The sequence below is a fragment of the Osmerus eperlanus genome, chromosome 18, assembly GCF_963692335.1.
Source record: "Osmerus eperlanus chromosome 18, fOsmEpe2.1, whole genome shotgun sequence".
In the NCBI taxonomy this organism is placed as follows: Eukaryota; Metazoa; Chordata; class Actinopteri; order Osmeriformes; family Osmeridae; genus Osmerus; species Osmerus eperlanus.
In genome coordinates this window covers 5,723,450-5,739,868 of record NC_085035.1, presented here as the reverse complement: position 1 = coordinate 5,739,868, position 16,419 = coordinate 5,723,450, and the positions used below count along the sequence as shown (strand labels likewise).

The 16,419-nt window shown below is 53.7% G+C and overlaps 1 protein-coding gene across 1 annotated transcript in view; it reads left to right on the top strand.

Annotated features, from left to right (window-relative positions):
• Positions 1-16,419, top strand: part of LOC134038939 (transcription factor 4-like) — a 107,117-nt gene that overhangs the window by 83,552 nt on the left and 7,146 nt on the right. Inside the window, 8 exon segments of the mRNA XM_062484608.1 lie at positions 1,890-1,995; positions 2,278-2,408; positions 2,542-2,677; positions 4,681-4,751; positions 4,874-4,952; positions 7,183-7,262; positions 7,595-7,612; positions 7,614-7,799. Of these exon segments, the coding sequence (XP_062340592.1) occupies positions 1,890-1,995; positions 2,278-2,408; positions 2,542-2,677; positions 4,681-4,751; positions 4,874-4,952; positions 7,183-7,262; positions 7,595-7,612; positions 7,614-7,799 (807 nt within the window).

Here is a 16,419-nt window from a genome sequence, read left to right as displayed (position 1 = left end):
GGATACTACTACTGCTTTGAGTGCAGCCATTTCCAGTACGACAGGCCGGTCGGCATCTCTGTAAATGCGCTTTTTGTGTGCAGTGTTCCTGGAACTGGTGTTGGGTTCGAGTCCGGGGAGATCGGTCTGTATCTGGGGCCTGACAGCTCACAGCCCTCCTCTGTTTTTATTCCTGAGCCCGCGCAAGGTGCACCATGGGAAGGCCCTGGATCCCAGCTGTGTTAAGTGCAGCTCAGTCCTCGGTAAAGCACTCAATCCCACAATCCTTTGGCCAATTCCTGAAACTCTCTCTCTCACTCTCTCTCTCTCCCTCTCGCTCTCACTCTCTCTCCCTCTCTCTCGCTCTCTCTCCCTCTTTCTCTCTCTCTCCCTCTCCCTCTCTGTGCTAAGACGGTAATTCCGAGGTTTTCCTCATTCGGATCCTCCGGATCAAATCAAATGTGTGCTTCCCTCACAGAGAGTCTCGACACTAGCGGAGCGCGTGACTAGCCCTCGTCATCGTGTCGCTTGTCTGCCGCGCGTTACGTCCGCCCTGAACCGAGTCCCAACTCTCGCCTCAGCCGGCTCCAGCGTGCTACGGCGTGGTGTGAACACGCCAGCGTTGAGATCTTCAGCGGGCGGTCAGCGGGCGAGCTCCTGGCCTCCTCCTCCTCCTCCCCGCAGGCCGGTGGACGACAGGCCCAGCTGTAGTCTCTGGGTGGTCCCGCGGTGTCTTATGTCCGAGCCCCCTATAGCGTGTGAGCGAGGCTGGCGTGACGCCGAGCCGGAGCGAGTGACGCAGGACACCGAGCTGCTGACATGGCTGAGGTGGCCGCAGAGACCGGCGCTGTCCCCCGCCTCCCATACACACATTCCCTGCTCGGACAACACACACAGAGCACACACACATACACACACTGAGCACAAACACATACAAACACAGAGCACACACACAGAGCACACACATACATACACCGAGCATACACACAGAGCACACACACACATACACACACCGAGCGCACACACACACACACACACCGAGCACACACACACAGAGCACACATACACACACACTGAGCGCACACACACATACAAACACCGAGCATACACACACCGAGCACACACACAGAGAGCACGCACATACACTCACACACACACGCACAGAGCACACACCCGATACACACCTCACACCCAGCACCCACACTTCGCATTTCACACCCAGCAAACATGCGCTTACAATCAAGCCGGGGCCAAGTTGGCCCAAAGGCCCGTTTCAACGATCAGGTTTGGGTGTGCTTCCTCCCCGAAACCCTCTCCTCCCTCTCCCACACCCTGTCTGCCGTCCCGCGCCTCGTCAAGGCAGACGTGTTTGGCTCGGCGACAATCCTCTTAGTTCTGGATAAGAGCGAGAGATGTGGAACACTTGCCGTTTCGCTATTAGCGGGGCAGACTTGAACGTTTTTCTTCCGATCGCTCGCTAAATATCTCTGTCCAAAAGTCCTGACGCTCAGTCGTCGCTAAGCCCTCCGGTGGGGAGGGTGAGCTGTGCGTGACCTTGGCCCGTATCATTTGCTGCTCATGCTGACTGTGTCGATCTGACTACGTTTGTGTCGGTCTGATTGTGTTTGGGTCTGTCTGGCTGTCTGACCTGGCCTGGCCTGTCTGTGGATCAGCTCTGACCTTGCCTGTCTGTCTGACCTGGCCTGTCTGTCTGACCTGGCCTGTCTGTCTGACCTCACCTGTCTGTATGACCTGGCCTGTCTGACCTCACCTGTCTGTCTGACCTGGCCTGTCTGTCTGACCTGGCCTGTCTGACCTCACCTGTCTGTCTGTCTGTCTGTCTGACCTGGCCTGTCTGTTTGACCTGGTCTGTCTGTCTGACCTGGCCTGTCTGTCTGTGTGTCCTGCAGGTGTACGCTCCCTCTGCCAGCACGGCCGACTACAACAGGGACTCGCCGGGCTACCCGTCGTCCAAACCTCCGGGCGGAGGCTTCCCCGGGTCCTTCTTCATGCCAGGTGACCTGCACGCACACACACACATACACACACCACCTCAACTGGATATTTAAAGAGAGTGGATATTGTTTTTTGGGGGGGTGTTTTTTTTTTACACTTACCGGCGAAACCTGGGCCACGGCTTTAGCTTTCTGTTTGTCGGTCTGTTGTTCTATATTTTCCGGAAACAGCTATGCCTTTGTTAACATGTTTCTCTCTCTGTGTTTCTCTCTTTATCTCTCTGTTTCTCCTTTATGTCTCTCTCTCTCTGCCTCTCCCTCTCTCTCTCTCTCACCTGATCAGAGGGTCACCACAGCGCCGACCCATGGAGCTCCTCCAACAGTATGAACCAGCCGGGCTACAGCACCATGCTGGGCAACTCCTCCCACGGCCCCCAGAGCAGCAGCTACTGTGTGCACCCGCACGACAGACTGGTCAGTCTCCCCCCCCCCCCTCTCCCTTCTACAATCTTCTCTGCTCTGTTCGTTTTTCGTTCGGCTCCGTCTTCCGCCTCAGGCCTGGCTACTGACCCTCTCTCTCTCTCTTTCTCTCCACCTCTCCTTCCAGAACTATCCATCCCACTCCTCAGCAGACATCAACTCCAGTCTTCCTCCCATGTCAAGTTTCCATCGCAGCAGCGGGTCCAATCACTACAGCACCGCCTCGTGCACGGCCACCACAAACGGCACGGAAAGTGTCATGGGTGAGCATTGGGGGGCGGCAGGGCAAGGGGCGGCGGCGCGACGGGGCAGGGGGGAGTGTGGGGGAGGGGCGTCCTCGGTCACGGTCCTCAGCTCCCCGGCGAGGGGGTCACGTCTCAAACGCTCAGGCAGGAGGCCATCTTGTGGCTGAAGATGATGGGACGTGTAGGACGGGACGGACTGACACTCCAGACCGAGAGACGGAGGGACCAACGTAGAGAGAGAGAGAGAGAGAGAGAAAGAGAGAGCGAGAAAGAGAGAGAGAGACAGAGAGAGAGAGACGACGTGTAGCCACGTGAAGTCAGTCAGGGCTGAGGCGGTAACCGGAGCTGTGATTGGCCAGCGGCGGCGGTCGTTGTTGTTCCCGCTGCAGACAGGCAGGTCGCCATGAGGCCAAGAGCACACAGAACAAATAATGCAACAATAAAAAACAGATTGAAGGACGTCTCCAGCGTTCCAGAGTGACTCTCTCTCTCTCTCCCTCAGAGTGACTCTCTCACTCTCCCTCAGAGTGACTCTCTCACTCTCCCTCAGAGTGACTCTCTTTCTTTCTCCCTGAGAATGGCTCTCTCTCTTTCTCTCTCCCTCAGAATGACTCTCTCTCTTTCTCTCTCCCTCAGAACGACTCTCTCTTTCTCTCTCCCTCAGAATGACTCTCTCTCTCCCTCAGAATGACTCTCTTTCTCCCTCAAAGTGACTCTCTCTCTCTCCCTCAGAATGACTCTGTCTCTCTCCCTTTCTCTCTCCAACAGAGTCAGAGAGTTTGTGTGTTTTTTTCTTCAAACTCGTTGGGAGGGGGGGGGGGGGGGGGTGGAGGGCCATGGTGTCATGTGCCTCGGAGCTGGAGCACACACCCAGAGCAAACTTGGACAGGGCGGAAAGCCAACATATGTTTGTACGTGGCGAGAAGCCTGACAAGTCGCCAACGGCGCACTCCTGCTGAACTCGACGCCATCAGACAGCGTGCATGCCGACGTCGACAGGAAACCAGAGGCAGATGATGTATACGGAGCAGTCATAACCACTTTCTGCTTCTATGCATCAGAGCTGTCCGAAGGCCACTGTACAGTGCATCCCAGTCATGCCTGCTCCGTTTTAGGGAGATGAAAACGCGGGGGATAGGTGAATCCAGGCCACGCCAAAGCCAATTGTCAATCATTTCAAAACATTAGAAGGGGATAAGAGATGGTTCCTTTTGAAGGCTCCCCTCTGCGCGACATTTAAGCTCTCATTTATCGAAAGAGATTTTCTCGTACATATGCTTTAAATTGCCCGGCGAGATCTTCGGGGGTTGAGTTCTAAGCCGCTGGACTGAGTTAGCGCTGGTGTTGCTGTGACGTGATGGAGCCTGAAGGCTTACTCCAATCCACGCCACCCCTCCAAAAACATATGCCGGTTTTAGTTTTGCTTTTCGATTTCTCTTTAACCCCCCTACCCCCCCCTCCCATCGCCCAACCCCCATTGGCTAGCCAATTTCATTAATGGATTGTTCAGATTTGGAGTTGCAGTCAGGAGAGTTTGTCTTTTTTAGGGACGGGGGGGGGGGAGGGTTATGTAAGATGTGTGTGTGCTCGTGTGTGCTTGTCTGTGAGAGCATAAACACCCCATCTGTGAGCTGGTGTCAGGAGAGATGGGTTTAGAGCATGTCAAAGCCACAACACAAGTTTCTCTCTCTCTCTCTCTCTCTCTCTCTCTCTCTCTCTCTCTCTCTCTCTCTCTGTCTCTCTCTCGCGCTCTCTTCTTCTCTCACACACACAGAGGTTGAAGGGTTTGTGTGTGTGTGTGCGTGCACTGTTTGTGTGTGAGTGTGTGTACTGTTTGTGTGTGTGTGTGTGTGTGAGTGGTGTAGGAGTTCCTCTGAGCCTAGCTCTGTCCTCCTCCTCCCTAGCTGTTCTACCATGGCCATCGGCGAAGACTGGGGGATTTGTGGAATCTTTATCATCCATATTTTACGGAATCCCACTTAATTATCGCGTGCGTGCGTGTGTGTGTGTGTGTGTCACAGCCAACCGGTCACAGAGTGGGACTACAAGCAGCTCTCAGACTGGGGACGCCCTGGGAAAAGCGCTCGCGTCGGTGAGTGGTCCGCACACACACACTCACACAGACGAATAGGCACACAACCCACCCTCAATGATGACGCATTCTCTATCCTGTGCTGTGTGTACAGTAGGAAATGTATTTGCTTGTTGTTTCAGATCTATTCTCCAGACCACACGAATAACAGTTTCTCGTCCAATCCATCGACCCCAGTTGGCTCTCCTCCTTCTCTCACAAGTTAGTACATCCTGCTTCCTGAATTTGTATTGTTCCGTGAATAAACTTTGACTACAAACCATCTTAGTTAGTTTTGTACCCCCCCCTTACCCAGCAGTAGGTCTATGCCCAACTGTCAACACTCTTAACAGAGAGAACTACCCACCTTCTAGGCATCTCTGGGGTTATTAAAAAGCCTTGGCTGCCTCTGTTGAGCAGAGTTCAGCTGTTGGCACCAACACTGTTGGCCCCTTACAATGCCAAGTCCGTCAAGATGGCTGCCGAACACCATGCCGTTGTAGCAACAGGAGCCATAATTGTGGTCTGGAAGCTAACATGCTAACAGTCCTCTCAGCAAGAATGCGCTTCAAACTGTCTCTTCTTTTTTTGTCGAAAGTTTTGTTTTCTTTTTTTCTCTCTTTTATTTTGCCAATTACCGTGCTTCCACATAACGATGCTAGTTTAGCCAGCTACTTAAAGTGAAAAATGAGTTTCTCATGATCATTATGTAAAATTCCACACTAATTGTCTCTTTCTAGTCACAGAGTTTGATATTTCATGTGTACTGACTGATAGTCTTAATTACAAAAGCACTTCAGCAAATAATTTGAAACGAGCTCTGTGGATGAGGCGCCAAAAAATCCTGAATCCCCCTTACTGAAGTTACAGGGGAAATTCCTGCAATAATTAATATTTATCATCCTGTCAGAGTTATTACTCTTTGCATATTCAAAAACAAAGCTTATTAAAGCGGACAACAGTACAGTGATAGCGGAACATACAAGTTTTAATAAGGGACTTCATCATTTGCAACCAGTTACATGTACAGAGAGATGATTTGCATAAGTGTGCAGGTAATCACTGGCTGATTAACATATGGACATTTGTTTTGATAGCGATAAAAAAAAAATAGAGCCGGTCTTCACAACCTAGGCTTTACATGAAAGAATAAAAACACGGTAATTAGATTAATAATCGGTATTAGTCTTATTCATAATGGGGGACGGTCGTTGGGAGGGGGGGGGGGGGGGGCGTCACACAGGAAGAATAAAGGCCTTGGTCGTGGAACCTGCTTCTTTATTTTTTTTACGGTCTCAAATTCATCCTGGTCGTCACATCGCGGCGTCTTCTTAAAGTGGGGATGGGGTGTGTGTGTGTGTGTGTGGGTGGTGGTGGTGGTGGTGCTGGCCAGGCCTCGTGCCCTCCTCAATGCCCCCCCCCAAGGAAGAAGTGGCCCAGGACATTAGCATCACACAGGTTCCGACCTATCAAAGGCCTTTGTTTCCCTACCTGCTCCGGCTCCAGCAACGACGGATATACTCGTAACGTACTCCCTCAGCACATGGGAGGGGGCCTCTCCCCCCATACAGCCACCAGGCGGTTAATGACCCCAGGTTTGTTACGATCGGGGATATTACCTACACAAAAGCTAGAAGGGGTGGGGGGGGGGGCGGGGTCTTTGTTTATTCTAGCGCTGGGTGAATAGAGACAGGATGCAGATAAGGGACGTTTACGTTCCCCCCGTCAGACAAAAGAACCGGCGGGCGCTTTGAACAGGAGATCCCGGCTTCATCGCCATCCCAGGATGTTTGTTTGTTTTTTGTTCCCTTCTCTTTTACAGCGAGCCGCGGCCCCCTCAGCTGGTGATAATAACAGCGGGTCACGTATCCATTACGCCCTCTGTTTTTCGATGGCGCCCTATATTTCTGTCCGGGCTTTATTGCGCGGGTCATCGAGGCTAATCACCGAGAAGCGAAAGAAAGAAAAAAAAAACGTTGTAATGGTTATTACCTAATACAGGCTGCTATTTTGCTGTAATTGTGCGCATGGCTTAAGTGTGGGATCCTTTTTTGTCTCTCTCGGATCCTGTTCTTGGTGCATTTCAGTGCATGCGTTTCCATAGGGCCTTGTGTGTCTGTCTGTGTGTGTGTGTGTGTCTGTGTGTTTCCTAATGGGATTCACCCAGGCTGCAGACACCCTTGCTTGTCCCCGTGCAGGCCTTTATCTCGCTGTCACACAGTGTTACGGGGTATAGACCCACTTCACCCCTCGCCGCCCCTCCAGCCCCTAAACACAGACCGAAAGGCGAGCGGTGAGACCCACAGAGAGGGGCAGGCAGAGACACACAAACAGCAACAGAGACACGGCGTCCTTCAACCGCCATGTTTTGCAGCTCCGCGTTTGTCCCGGGTCCTCATCTCCCCGTCTCCCCCCCCTCCCCCCTCCCCCCCCCCCCCCCCCCCCACCCCAGCTGCCAGTTCGGCCGTGTGGACCAGGAACGGAGGGCAGGGACCGTCTTCACCCAACTACGAAGCTCCGCTCCACTCGCTGGTAAGGTCACACTCGACACGCGCGGACGCACTCCCGAAAACAGACCGCCTCACCCCCCCCCCCCACCCCCCCCCCCCGAGTCTGACCGTGTCTGACCTCTCTCTCTCTCTCTCTCTCTCTCTCTCTCTCTCTCCCTCCATCTCTGTCTCTCTCTCTCTCTCTCCTCTCTCTCCCTCTCTCTCTCTCTCTCTCTCTCTCTCCCTCTCTCCCTCTGTCCCTCTGTCCCTCTCTCCCTCTTCCTCTCCCTCCCTCCTCCCTCTCCCTCTCTCTCTCTCTCCCGCTCTCTCACCTCCCTCCCTCCGTCCCTCCCTCTCTCTCCTTCTCCCCTGCAGCAGAGCCGCATCGAGGACCCGCCTGGAGAGGCTGGACGACGCCATCCATGTGCTGCGGAGCCACGCCGTGGGCCCGTCCACGGGCATGGCCGGCGGCCACGGGGACATGCACGGCCTCATCGGGGCGGCGCACAACGGCGGCATGGGCGGCATGGGCTCCGGCTACGGCACGGGCCTGCTGTCCAGCAACCGGCACTCCCTCATGGTAAGAGGCCTGACGCGTTCCGGCCGCGTGCCACGGGGCCTGTGTTTTCCCCCTCCGGTAGCGCCTTGTGACCCGCAGGGCGGCGGGGGCGGGGGGAGTCGGTGAGGAGGAGAGGAGGAGGGACAGAGCGAGGGGTCTGTGAGGGGGGCTGTCAGCTCCGCCTCCTTCTCCTCCTCCTCCTCCTCCTCCTCCTCCTCCTCCTCCTCCTCCTCCTCTAGAAACTCCGGGCCTGAGCATAACCACATGTTTGCGGAACAGGTCCGAGGAATGCGTGACATGTTGATGCAATTGGGACCAGGCCCCTCCTCCTCCTTCTCTTCATACACACACATACACACACACATACACATCACACACACACTAACACTAAAGGTCTGGAGAAGTGAGCAGTTGGTGCCACTGGTACTTGTATCAACACGGTTGGAGGTTCTTCCCCTGTGCACTTGTTACCAGGGTGTGCTGGCCTGGGTCTATCGGCGTCTGGAGCAGGAGTGTATAGACTGGCCACCTTGCCTGGCCAAGCGCAGGCAGACCGCGAGTAAATAAAGGAAATGGCTTTAGCATGTAGTCAAACCCCAGCCTCAGGCCCCAGCCCCCGCCCAGCCTTATCCCCAGCCCCCAGCCTCTGACCATTTGATATGTTCCACACGAGGAGTTGAAGGGAGAAGGAGGAGGGGCCAGGAGAAGGCTCACTTCAAAACATCAAGGAAGATGCTGGTAATCTTTTCCATATTAAGGTTGTTTTTTTTTTTGGGTTGTTTTTTTTGTCGACTTGAAAACAAGCCATAAAGCCCCAGCCAGCTGTGGAGAATAAAAGAGCAGTGGGAGGCACAGAGAGAACACATGGAGCAGAGCAGAGGCACCGCACACACACACACACACACTCTCAAATGTACACACGCTCACGTATACACGCTCGCGTACGCGCGCATACAAACTTGAATGGATGCGCTTCAATGCGCGCACGTCATACGCTCAAAGCACGACGCGCCCTCGCGCGCTTACAGAGGACGCGTTCCTCTTCGCCTTGCCCTTCACACGCGCTCTCTTTCCATCCCTCGTTCCCCCCTCCCTCCTGTCAATTCGGGGGGGGGCCTCGTGCGCGGGCGGGAAGGGCTCACATCGGCCGACACCTAATGGCCCCGTTCGGGGCACTTCGACGTACATGTAAACACTCAGACAGTTGCACTCAAACAAACAAACAAACAAACAAACAACCCCACACCCCCCGGGACCCCCATATACTCCAAAACCAATTGTCCAAACACACGGGCCCCCCCTCCATACCCCTTTTGTTCTTCGTTCAAAGTATTTCACTCGGAGAGTTGGAGAGCGTTCCGGAGCCCGGCCCCCTCTAAATGGGGAGCACCTGTGGCCGGCTGAGGAGAGAGAGGCTCGCCGGGGCGGGGCGTGGGCCCGAGGGTCTGACTCGACCCCTCCCTCCCCGCTCTCCCCCCATGCGATTATCCCCTTCTCACGCACGTCTGCCCAGCTGCCGCCTACTCCCGCTTCACCTGAGCCTCTCTCCGGGAGTCTCCCCCCCCCCTCCCCCTGTGGGCCGGGCCAGACTCCCGCCGCACGAACCCACCAGTGGAGCGCGGTTCCGTCGGGCCGGACTGCGGCTCTGCCCGGTGAACGCGAAAGCGGTCGGACCCTGGAGTGGATCAGGGCCTGAGAGGCCTCGGGACTCTCCACGGGGCTCCTTCGCCTCCTCCTTCGACCCCTATCCGTCCCGTTTCCCGTCCTTCCGTTTCTTCTCTCTCGACGGCTCGTCGTCGCTCTCTCTCTCTTTCCTTTCTCTCCTCTGCGGCCCGTTCCATCCCTCCCGTTATTCGTTCTGTTCCTCGTGCCAGGAGGGGGGGAACTGGGGGGGGGCACTCGGGCCCGAAAAAGGGCACTCCGTCGTGTTCCTTCTCCTCTCCTCAGAGTCGGGAGAGTGGCTGCGGGCGGCGCCGTTGGCCGGTCGTTTTTTCGCCACTAATGAGCTGTGTTTTCCTTCGGCCTTAATAAGTGCGGGACTGTTGCCCCTCCTGAGTAAACACAGGGATCGTGTTGGAAGGCCGTACTCGGGGGGGGGGGGGGGGGGGTGGGGTCGTGTTGATTAGACCAGTACGAGTCATTTATTTCACCCAGAGTGGTGGTCTGTCACATCCTCGGCCTCTGGTTTCTGTACCAGGCTCCCCGCCCGCCGCTACGGACTCCCCCCCCCGCCCCCCCCCGGCCCGTCCTCCGAAATATTTATTTATCCACCTAACCTTTCCTAGGAAAGAAAAGCCCCATTTAAACGCCAGCTCGCCGAGTACCTTTTCAAGTGGGGGCAGAAATATGAAGTCGTCGCCGACTTGAGAGAGGCGATTTAACATCAAACCCAAGCGCGTCTACCCGGCGAGCGTGGCGCTGAGAGTGGCCGGCGTTGCCGTGGATGTTCCTCCCAGCTCCCCGCTGGGTCCTAGTGATTACTCGACTTAATTCACATCCAGCCATCTGCTATTCTCATCTCTGATTTACTGTATACTCCCACTGCTCACACTCTTGCACACGCACACACATGCGCACACACACACACACACGCGCACACACACACCCTCTGAAAGGAGCCAGACACTGCAATTGACTGGTCTGGATTTTCTTTCCATACAATAGCTCCCGAAAGTGTTTTTTTTTTCTTTTCTTTCTCTTTTCTCATTTCTTTTTCCATTCGCTTCCTCTATCCGCGTTCTGCTTCTCACGTTCTGTAAAATGTTTGAAGTTTGATTTTCGTCACACGTGGTTTGGTCTTTGGGGCGCTTTGGGCTGCGCATGACATCCATGTAGATAGGGGGTGTGGACGGCACAGCGATAGGGCATTCGACGGCAGATCAAGAGCTCACATGTTGGATTCCCCCTCTGCACGGCGCTTTGGACAACAATGCTAAATGAACACGCACCTTATTATCCACCCACCCGGACATACCTAGATTACACCCCTTGCCCCCCCTCCCTCCCCACACACACTTTCTCCCCCCCCCCCTCCCCTTTCCAAAGACCCCCCCTCCCAAACCCCCCCCCCCCCCTCCTCAGTGAGAACCAGCTGGATCATGTTTGGAGAGCTGCTATTTCTTCCAAGACTGCAGTCGGGGGGGATAAGAGGCTGAGGTCACTGGGAAAGCAGGTGTTCCCATGATGTGGCAGTAAAGACCTTTGGAGATAGGGGTAGTGTGTGTGTGTGCGTGTGTGTGCGTGTAGGAAGAGAGGGTGTTTGGGTGTGAGTGTGCACTATCCCACCCACACACGCACACACACACAAACCCAATTGCGGACGTCGTGAGTTTGATTCTGGTTCATAGTTGAACTAGTGAGTGCGTGTGACGTCATGTTGGACTGAATATCCCCCCCCCCCATGCTTCCTGTGTCTTAAAGCTCTTTAGCGAAATACGTATCAGTCCCGAAATAATGATTTTGAGAGCCGCTACATAACAACCACCCACCCTACTCATCTCTCACTAAATCTCCCATCTTAACAAAAACACGCAAACACACTCACATACTCATGTGTGCCGGCTGACTAGCGAGGTGAAGTCTGATGGACTAATCTCTTATCCCTTCTACTTAACTCTTCTCTCCGGCCATCCAGACTGAGCATTCATCTAAGCAGGTTTTAGAGGGCCCGTCGGTTCACTGGCCAGTAGGAACATACCGTAATACCTTCTAGAATTGTCTCCCTTTCACTGTAAATAGAGTCGTAAGCCCGCATAAACAGTCTGGAGGGCGGAGGATCTGGGCATTAGAGCCGAACTTGGAAAGACGTTAAGAGGGGGAACGTTATTGTCAACTCCAGCCGGCTTAACTGGGCGACCCCGGGTCATGTTATCCCCCCGTAACTACGATTTGTCCACTTGGGGACAGGGGGGGGGGGGGTGGCGGGAGAGAGGGGGGTCACAGGAGGCAGAGAGCACAACCTGACTGGATGGCAGCGACAGAGATATTCCGACCGTCTCTGAGTTTTGCTTGGAGGAGGGGAGAGAGAAGGAGGGAGACAGTTGTGAGGGGGGGGCAGCAGGAGGAAAGGATGAGACTATTTGACGGAGAGAGACATACGGAGAAAAGAGGGGGAGGATGGTGATAAAAGAATAGGAAAGGAAAGAGAGAGAAAGAGAGACAGGAGGGAGGGAGAGAGAGAGAGAGGAGAGAGAGAGGGAGAGAGAGAGAGGAGAGAGAGGGAGAGAGAGAGAGGGAGAAACAGTGTAGTGCCGTCTCACTCTGCAACACCTTCCGAGAGGCTTGTCCACACCACGGTCCTGTGTCACAGACATGCCGGAGTATGCAAACACGCCCTTGTGACGTGTCTCGCTCCGCGTCTACCCTGTCCTCTCAGCCGCACGTCAAAACCAGCCTGTGAAGGGTGTCGGAACCACGTCCTGCTAACGTAGCGACCCTCCGCCCGTGCTCCCCCCCCCCCCCCCCCCCCGTTAACTCTTCTCCTCCCGGCTGCAAAGCTCGCGGGCGAAACCTCTCGTTTGGTGAGGTAAAACGTTGAGGGATTAAGGTTTCGGATTGAGATGATGGATCTTAAAAGCAGGGGGTTTGAAACATAACAGGGGCGAGGCAAACGCCAACGAACGCGAATCCCACTCCGACCACGTGGCCTAGCCCGTGGAGTCCTTCAAAGCAGAGTGTTGCGCGTCGAAGGAGAATTCGCCCGCATCTCCGTTGCGAGCGTGTCCTCATCGTACCTGACCTCACAGTCGTCTATGTGTCTCGCTCGCGAGAAACACCACGCATGCGGACAGCAGGGAGGTTTCGAGGTTTAGGTTTCCACGCCAGACACCGTTGAGGGGGTTAACAAAATATTCCACTGTGACGGAGTCTGTGAGGCGAGCTCTGAGTTACGAAAGGGGGCACACAAACACTTGTCCATGACTAAAGCCCAGGAAGTTGGGGGGGGGGGGGGGCTATAAACTGGTATGTCTGGGACGCACAAAGGCACGCTATTCTGCCCTCCACACACACACACACACACACATAGTGAACATGACTCTGTGATGCCACTTTTCCATGGCACGTCTAAAGGCCTGCCGGGTTGCAGCCACAGTTCGCCACCTGCTGGAGGGAGGCGTCACCACAGCCATTTCTGTGGCCCGGCAGATTTAACAGTATCACAGAGACGCAAATAACCCTAAGTGATCCCCCCCCAAAAAAGATTCTCAGGTCTGAGATGAGTAAAAAATTCAAAATCTGTTTAGTTTCTGTTTATCTCAAGGCAATTCATCAGCTGAAGGGCTCTAAGCTGCTGGATGGATATTAAAGCTCCTTTAGAAGAGAGCTATCCCCAGCATCATGCCTGGCCAGATTTGAGTGAGGGTCGGACACAGGGCCGATGAAAAGAGCATATTCTCACTAATCTTTCTTGTAATCTGCACCGCTTATGTTGCCGAACAAGTTCGACATGAAACATGAAAATGGCTGCGTACGGTTCTTCTAAGACATCTGAGCGGCATCTCTTTTGCCAGGGATCCTGCGCCGAACAGCTGTGGGGAGAGAGAGAGAGAGAGAGAGAGAGAGAGAGAGAGAGAGAGAGAGAGAGAGAGAGAGAGAGAGTGAAAGAGAGAGGAGGGCGAGAGAGAGAGATAGAGAGAGAGAATGCACAGCTAATCTACGACAAGGAAATGAAATCATGTGAAAGATATGCCCCGCTTGTCTCCCCCTCAGTAAAAACCCAGTCCAGCGCTGACAAGCAGCCAGCCTGGCCCTCTGCCTCCTCACAGACCCCTGGGTCCACCTCCACATCCCTCATGCTGAATCGACACACACTGCACACACACATTTCATATACTGTAACACTTAACACCAATTATACGACTGTCAATATAACCCTCTTCCTCACATAAATGTGCTTATCATTGTCAACTCGGTGTGGACCACTGAACCAGTGGCTAGCCCCTTGACTTGTAGACCCCCATGTTTCCAGCCCCTCCCCCTCCTTCTCTCCCCCCACCCCCCTCCTCCTTCCTCCTCTTATAGAAGGCTCTCTCAGCTCTTTAAACAGCTCCTTCTCTTAATTGAATTAACATCTAAAGACGCTACATCTGCACTCCCAGGCCCCTCCAAATGCGTAGCAGCTGTGGTGCAGTGTGGCTGAGACGTGCGGGCCTGGGGCTGGGGCTATAAGTAGGCTAAGCTGGTCTGGAATGAGGACCGAGGTCTGGTTGGGGCTACGGAGGGGCCTGGAGCTAGGACCGGAGTAGGTGCGAGGACCGCCTGGGGAAATCAACTTCTAAGTCAGTTAATGGCCTTGTCATGGCCCAGGCTCCACAGCACAGTGTCAGACCGAGGCGAGCACGACGTCCTTCTCCGCACCCGGGCCAGCTTGGGCCTCATCTCATAGCAGGAAATGTAGTCCTTCACTTGCACCCCTCATCCTGTTCACCATGATCTCACCGGAGGTCCCGACACCTCAAATAAACACTGGATTGTCTCAAGTCGCCATCATTTCGATTCCTTCACCCGTGGAGGAAGTCAATTTGTTCCAACCATTCATAAGCCGTGTAAACTATTCTTTCCAAATGAGCACCGATTTTTTTGTCTTCCCTTTTTCTTTCCTCGTTCTTTGTCCTTTTTCTGCGGGGACGAGGCTTTTGTGTTTCACTTTCAATTGTTTGGGAGAAGGGCCTCTATTTTTAGGGCCATAAACACGGCCCATTGTGTGGCTTTCTGATGGATGGTCTACTGATTTACCCTCTGACCTTGGCTTCCCACACACACACACACACACCGCCACACGAGTCCACGCTCACATAGATACAGATATACTGAGTATAAGGTAGATACAGTACATTTATAGGAACTTTCTGTACGCGTATGAGGAGTAACAAGTGTATTTGATCTACAACTGTAATCCCAGAGCATGTTGCTGCAGTTGTTTTTGTCAAGTTGTGGAGATGTTTGGCTGGAGATACTTTGGGAATTGCTTTCACTACCAAAGCGTGCACACTGCGATCACACACATTTAGCACATTTCCATGCATTTTGCATGTTGCAGGTATTTTCAGGTCTGAAAAAGCCAACTGTGATGTTTAGGTGTTGATGCATTTTCACACTAAGCATGTCTTTTTAAGTCGAAGAACAGTTCCAGGGCTTCTCGGAAAGATCTAGCGCTTTTTTTTTGCACCTTACTCCCTCCTCCCGGTATTTTGTCAAAAATGTGCGAGTTTCTATAAAGTATCCACCTGAGGTAGTAGGTAGCTGTGACTTGGGAGAGTTCGCCCACCCCCCGCCCTCCACCATGTCCTTCTCAGAGGTCTGTATTTGGGATTACCGCAGTACAAAGTACGCCCATGTGGGCTGGCTCTAGGATGGTCTCGTTCTTTGACACCGGTGAGGGTCCCGGTCACGGTCAGTACTTAGCCCCATGCTAATAACGACTAATATACAAACAGCCAGTCAGCCCGGCTACATATGGAACCACTCGAACCAGAGCACTCCAGCGTGTGATAGTTACCTCAGCAGCACTGCGAGGTAATGTGGGTGCTGCAGACAGGACAGCAGTGGTTTCTTTCATTAGCGGCCGATGACTGGGCGAACGTCACATTTCATCTTTAAGCTCCTTGAGTCCGAGGCTGGCGTTCAGCGGCGTTTACACAGTAATGGCCCTGTTTATGACTGCACACTCACAAGGAAACAATTTTCCACTCTGCCTTTCCTCTCCGGGTCTTTTTTTCTTTTTTCTTCTTTGGATTTTTCCCTTTGTTAAAAGGCAAAAGGCAAAGCATTTTATAAAACCTGCGCAATTCACATGAAATCGGAACCACGCTAATCTTTATTACTTTTAACTTAATTTGGTATTTTTGTAAGATTGTGTCTCTTAAAGTACCTGAAATATGACCCATATTCCTGTGCCGTGCCGTCGACACAGAGAAACCTCACATCCATCCAGTAGCTGCTGCCTCAGACAGAAAGTGTGTCACCGCCTGGCAGGTTCATTCATATTTAATAGAACTTTGTAATGTCGTGCGACGAAACATACATTCAGCACAAGGACTCTCCTGTGTGCGGTAGCCCGCACCTAGGCAGAGCTCTGTCAACATGAGGTAGCGATTACGCCCGGGCCCTGTCTCTGGGAGATAGCCTGTCAGGGGCCACTGAGTGGCGGCTGATTATTCTGATTTGTGTGTGTGTGTTTATTTCTTTAATCCCTGGGCTCTCACCCATGCTGGCATCAGGGCTGTGTTCCTGCCTCTCATCTAAAGGTGCTGTCAGGGGGGAGGGGCCTGCTCTCCATCCCCTCCCAGCGCCGGCTCCAATGGAGGGGGGAGGGGAGGGAAGGGGGGATGGGGTACCGTAGGGCTAACAAACCCATCCGGCTCTGCATTGCAGCGCCGTGGCTAACATTACTTCCTGACGCAAGCTCCTAACACTAGCTACCGACACTAGCTCCTGATGCTAGCTCCTAATACTAGCTCCTGACGCTCGCTTCTAATCTTAGCTCCTAACATAAGCTCCTAATGCTAGCTCCTAATGCTAGCTCTAAACACTTACCCCTAATACTTGCCTCTAATGCTAGCTCCTAATGAGCCGCGCCTGGGGGCATCTTCCCAGCCCTAAGTTTTGAATGGCACCGCGGATCCATGGGAACCTTGGTCGG